This window comes from Sitodiplosis mosellana, unplaced genomic scaffold, assembly GCF_009176505.1.
Source record: "Sitodiplosis mosellana isolate CC-2019 unplaced genomic scaffold, AAFC_SMos_1.0 Smas_scaffold_3093, whole genome shotgun sequence".
Lineage (NCBI taxonomy): Eukaryota > Metazoa > Arthropoda > Insecta > Diptera > Cecidomyiidae > Sitodiplosis > Sitodiplosis mosellana.
Genome location: NW_022598335.1, coordinates 2,398 through 8,530, shown reverse-complemented (window position 1 = coordinate 8,530; position 6,133 = coordinate 2,398). Strand labels below are relative to the sequence as shown.

Here is a 6,133-nt window from a genome sequence, read left to right as displayed (position 1 = left end):
AGAACTGGCGTTGGTTTTGATACACTTCCAATACGCCCATGAATTTTTGTGCGAAAACTTGTCATTTAAGTTATTGCCGAATGTCATAAAGTGACTATTTTGCATTGAAAAAAGAGTCGGGCAGCCGTTTTTTTGTAGTATTTTCATTTCTCTTTACAATTCAACAAGAATTATGTGCATTTTGTGGTATTGAAAAAAAATTGCGAGTCTCGGTAAAAATGTCTATAAAACTGCAGGTTGAGAAAGTGACTTTTTTGCAGGTTGAAAAAAGATATTTTTTACAATATAAAAGATTTTATTGTTTTTCTCGTTTATGAATCATTATTGAAGAGTAAATAAGTCATTTAAGATGACTTTTTTTCGAAAATTCATTTATTCAATCAAATTTATGATTGGACTACCATTCAGGAAATGGACAACGAATCTGATGAATTAGAGTAATTTTTGGGCTCCAAATTGCTTTATAGAGCAATAAAATCATCATAACATTGAAAGTATATCATAATTTTATAGTTTTTTTTACATTTTAAATAACAATTTTGAAAATTCTCAACCTGCAGCAAAAAAAAAATTTCGCCATTTCAGCACCTTCAGAAATTTGACCATAAATTTTGTTTTTGAAAAGCAATTGCATATGTTTCTTAAGCAAAATTATAGCTCAAGACATTATCTATCCAACGGTACCTTGATCTCTTCTAATTGTTCACTCCTGACAAAGTTATGACCAAAACAAATAGTGGTAGCCAACCTGCAGCAATGTCCCCTACAATTTAAAGAGGCGCATAACATCATATTTCGGAAATGAAGTTTTAGATGATTGGTTCGAAAAATGCAAGACAAAATCCGCAGAAAAACAGAAATATTCAGTTCATTGTCCAAAAATGCTCGTGATTCAATTAAAAAGGTTTGTCAAATATATTTTTTTCATCAATCTTCATGATTTACATCTTCTGAGACGAACGTCTTCTATTTTATAGATTTCTACTACTGTGATCAAATATGACCGGGAATTTCAAATTTAAATCACGCGGGTAAATCGAATATGTCAAATCTTTTTTTCTTAGGTTGGTACACTTGTTTCTGACATCTATGCAAAATTTCACGGCATTTTGTTCATTAGTATTAAACTTACAGCCGTTCTTGTGAACATCAAAAAGTGAATTTTTCGATTTTTTCAATGTCTGAATTTATTGAGCAAAGAAGTTGAATTAAATTTTGTGTGCGGAATGAAATTCCTGCTGCGGAAACGTTGCTGATGTTGGAGAAGGCCTTTCGCGACCTTGCTCTATCGAAAACAAGAATATTTGAGTGGCATAAAATGTTCAGAGAGGGACGAGAAAGCGTTGAAGACGAACCACATCAAAGACGACCAAAAACATCAACTGACGAAAATCATGTCAAGAAAATCAAAGATTTGGTTCTCGAAAATCGTCGATCAACAATTAGAGACATTGCTGATACTGTAGACATTTCATTTGGATCAGTTCAAACCATTTTGAAAGATATTTTACACCTCAGAAGAGTGAAATCTCGATTGGTACCAAAAACACTGAATTTATTGGAAAAAGAGCGTCGCGTCCACGTTTGTGAAACATTGCTTTCTGATTATCAAAACGTTCTGAAATGCATCATTACTGGAGATGAGACTTGGATCGTTCGAGACACCGTTTCTCCTCTTCGTGCAATTGGTTCAGTAGATAGCCCAAATATTCGAAGCTGTCCCGCTGATGACCGTCAAGAAAACTGTTCGGACGCTGACCGAGTACATCACGTGGTACCGGCTCCTGCCGCACTGAATACAACATAAACAGAAATAATTGTTGAATGCACTCGAAATTTTTGACGGCAATTTCATCAAGAGAATGTCATGACTCATGAGTCAGCCTGTTTTGAAAAAAATGAAGTTTTAGATAAAGAATATCTCATTATTTCTGATGTATTGGGTGTATGCATTAATTTTAAAGAATTTTTGAGTTCATAGATACATTTATTAAAATAATAAAATGAATGTGTACATTAACCAATGTATTCGCCATCGTTAGCTATGACTTCTAGCCATCTTTCAGGCAGCTTGTTGATTCCTCGCTTGAAGAAGTCCTCGTCTTTTGAGGTTATGTAGTCATCAACCCATTTTCGCACTTCTTCCTCATTTTGAAAGCGTACTTCAGACAGGGCAATCTGCATCGATCGAAATAGATAGTAGTCGCAAGGAGCAAGGTCTGGAGAGTACGCGGGCTGATCAAGCCGATCCCAACCGAGCTGCTCTACCTTATTTTTAACGATTGTTGCACGATGTGGCTTAGCGTTGTCATCGTGGAACAAAACATTGTGGTGTTTTCGAGCTATTAATGGCCTTTTATCATCCAATGCATGAGCCAAATCATTCAATTGGCGTCGATAGCGTTCCTTATTAATCGTTTGATCTGGTTTTAGCAGCTCATAATACACGACTCCTTTCATATCCCACCAGATGCACAGCATAACCTTATCGCAATGAATATCTCGTTTTGGCTGGGATGGCGCCGGTTGGCCGGGATCAACATACGCTGCTTTACTCTTGGGGTTTTCGTAATAAACCCACTTTTCTTCGCCGGTAACAATTCGATATAAAAAACTGTGTTTTTTGTGCTCTGCAAGATGTTTTTTGCATGTGACGATCCGTGCTTTGCGCTGCTCTTCAGACAGTTGATGTGGAACCCACTTTCCCAGCTTGCGAATCTTTCCCATTGCATGCAAACGTCTGGAAATGGTTGCTTGGTCTACGTTCAACTCCAATGCAAGTTCTTTTTGCGTTTGACATGGATCTTCATCCAATAATGCTTGCAATTCGTCTTCTTCAAACTTTTTTGGCTGACCTGACCGTTCTTTGTCTTCCACGTCAAAATCTCCAATTCGGAAGCATCGAAACCAGTACTCACATGTACTAGACGATGGAGCATTAGAGCTACCATAAGTTTCCAAAAGCAAACGATGACTTTCAGCAGCAGTTTTCTTCGAACTATAGAAGAAAAGTAAAACTTCCCGCAAATGCTGTTTTTTCGGCACGTATTTTGACATGATTGTAAGTGAAAAAAAGTATGTTGTTTACGCTTTGGTAAAATAACACCTACTGAAAACTAATGTCAAATGATGTGGCTTTCACGTGAATATAGTTACAGTATGGCCCGATGCGTTATAGTACAAGTTACGCCATCTGTAGTGGAAATTCTTTAAAACTAATGCATACACCCAATACAATCAACGAACTCACTCTTTTGACATAAATAGAGCCTGAATTACGCTGTTCATGTAACACGTGTTGCCCAAGTTGACCAGTCTAATTGGGAAATGCCATTTTCATAAGCCCATTATGCGTACACCTCCCAGATGCATTTCGGCTCAAATCGGGAATTTTGTTGCTCAAAAGCGGGAAAAATGGGTCGAAATCGGGAATTTTTCAGTATCAATAATTTCACTGTAAAATGCATCTGAGAGGCCTAATTTAACATTACCTTTTAAGCTGAAGCAACAAATTTCCAGAACAAATGACTCGAAATAGATAACTATAACAAAAAATCCTTGACGATGCAAGAAAGAAGAAAAAAGAAAACAGTATTTTTGTGTATTCAAATACATTTTTAACTTCGCATGTTTTTTTTATTTTAATCAGTAAACGATAAGTTCGTACGTAAATATAATATCGTAATCATCAAAACTGAATGTAAACATCAAATGTCAGCATTCTCGTCACAGCATGTGTTTGACTTATTTGCGTCCTATATTAGATATTCGATCTATAGCTTATGAAATCACACGACACACTGATTGAAATTACAATAAGTGTGAATCGCGACAAGCAAAACTGCAACAGTACATAATTGTTCTGGTGTTGGAGACAGCATGTCTGGCAATGCATACTGATTTACATACCCATTCCAAACAAAAGACCCGAGTATACAGTTTTTGTTTTTTAATCGATATTTTGTGTAATCTTTTGTTCAATGCACGTTTTACTTAGTCGCCATGACTCAAAATCTGGAGACATCATTTTTGCTGACAAATGCAAAATCAACAGATGTTTTCAAAGCTGTTTGGAGAAAAAAATTACAACGCAATTGGCCCACATTTGATTGTTGATATCAATGTATTTCGTAATTCAAATTCTATCTTTCCATCTATTTTTAACTAACTATATACGCAATATTGCGCTAACTATTTTATTCTCTGTGCTAATTATTTTCTCATTTTTACTAACTGCTTTCTAAATAATCCAAAACGATTTATTTGTATACCATGAAGAAATTTTAAGAAAAAAAAACTTAAATCAGGAGAATTTTGGCCCAGATCGGGAATTTGGTCCAATAATCGGGAAGGCGGGAATCGTGATGAAAATCGGGAAATTCCCGCCTAGAAATCGGGAATGGGAAGTCTATAAATTATGCGCTCTGCGAAGCGTCATTCGTTCATACGGAGTTTAGTTCATTTTTATAGGAAACTAGCAAGATTGCTAGGCGCTGCGTGGTGGAAAAATATCAATGAGAGTTCTCCTAAATATGGCTTTTCAATCAATTGTTTTTTCCAAGGCGTGAATATAAATTTTCACAAAAATGAACGATTGACGCTACGCAAAGCGCATAACGGGCTAATGAAAATGGAATTTCCAAAACTGATAAGCAAGGGACACCGAGGGGGAAAATATTAGATTTGTATAATTCAAATAATGCAATCTAGTACGAAAATAACCTCAAATAATCCTTCGGGATTCTCGATAATGTTTAATATTCTATTCACAATATCGTTTTCTATTGAGGCGATATCTCAAAAAGTTGTCGAGATAATTGTGTATTTACGTTTATTTATAATAAATATTTTTTCAGCTCCAGTGATGCGACTCCGAAGAAGATGAATAAGAAGAAGAGGGGCAAAATCGAGAAGGAGATTGATCTTTTACGCCAATCGACGAAGATGACGATACCGCGAAATTCGTTTGAAAGGTATAATTTTTTTTCATTTTTTCTATATGGTACATACCAATTCGAGTGCTTATTAACGGTTTCCACATATGAATTTCTCGTGATCCCTCGATATTTCTGGGTTTTTTATGATTTTTCATTACAGATATGTGCGCGATTTGCTATGCGATCTTAGAAAAGACAAAGCGTCGATTCGGTTGCAGCCGCAGGCAATGGAAGCTCTACAGGAGGCCAGCGAAACTGTTCTGGTGCAACTGTTTGAAACCAGTTTGCTATGCACTCAACATCGGCAACGACAAACATTAAGTGTTAAAGACAGATATCAAAATTAAGCGGCTCGAGGAAGGAAGCCAAGGTCGATATCAGCTTCGACACAGAATATCATAAAATAAATAAGTTTGAAGAAAATTTGCGAAAATTTGTATCTCATTCAAAGAAAAAAATACTATTCAAGATCAAACCGGATCAAAAAGAAAAACTACACTGTAAGTTTTCGGAGGGGAATGAGTAATCTAGATACAGTGCGAAATAGCGGTTTCAACTGTTTTTGGATGAATTTACACTAGTTTTAGGGGAAAATGTGTTATTGCTTATGCGAACGCTCAAGTGGCTACTATTCATATACGTGCCAATTAATAGACACGCACTGGTCACCAAGTCTGTGCAGTTGTATGTATTGAACGAGTTTCTGTGTGGAAAATTTACAATACATACAACTGCACAGGCTTGGTGACCAGTGCGTGTCTATGTATTGACACGTATATGAATAGTAGCCACTTGAGCGTTCGCATAAGCAATAACACATTTTCCCCTAAAACTAGTGTAAATTCATCCAAAAACAGTTGAAACCGCTATTTCGCACTGTATCTAGATTACTCATTCCCCTCCGAAATTTTGGTGTGTAGTGTTTTTTCTGCTAAAATGCGTATTTTCCACAATTTACCCAGTTCGCCCGAAGAGAATATCGAACAGCGGGCAACGGCTACAGTATCACTTTTTTTGAAATTATATTAAAAGCCACAAGAATCGTAAATAGACCAATGGATACGTAAGGATCAAATAAATGCCTTAAATCACAAAGACATGTAATAAACAAAAATATTAAGTTAAATATAATCAATTGTTATTTTAAACGAAAACACCTTAAATGACTTTGCTTTTTCAACAATTTTACTTCTTTA

General features: G+C 35.9%; 1 protein-coding gene across 1 annotated transcript; it reads left to right on the top strand.

Moving 5' to 3' along the window:
- Positions 1 to 1,318: 1,318 nt before the first annotated feature.
- Positions 1,319 to 1,807, top strand: LOC129571667 (protein GVQW3-like). Its single transcript, XM_055451483.1, has one exon. It carries the CDS (start codon positions 1,319 to 1,321, stop codon positions 1,805 to 1,807), a length of 489 nt encoding a protein of 162 aa, XP_055307458.1.
- Positions 1,808 to 6,133: the final 4,326 nt, after the last annotated feature.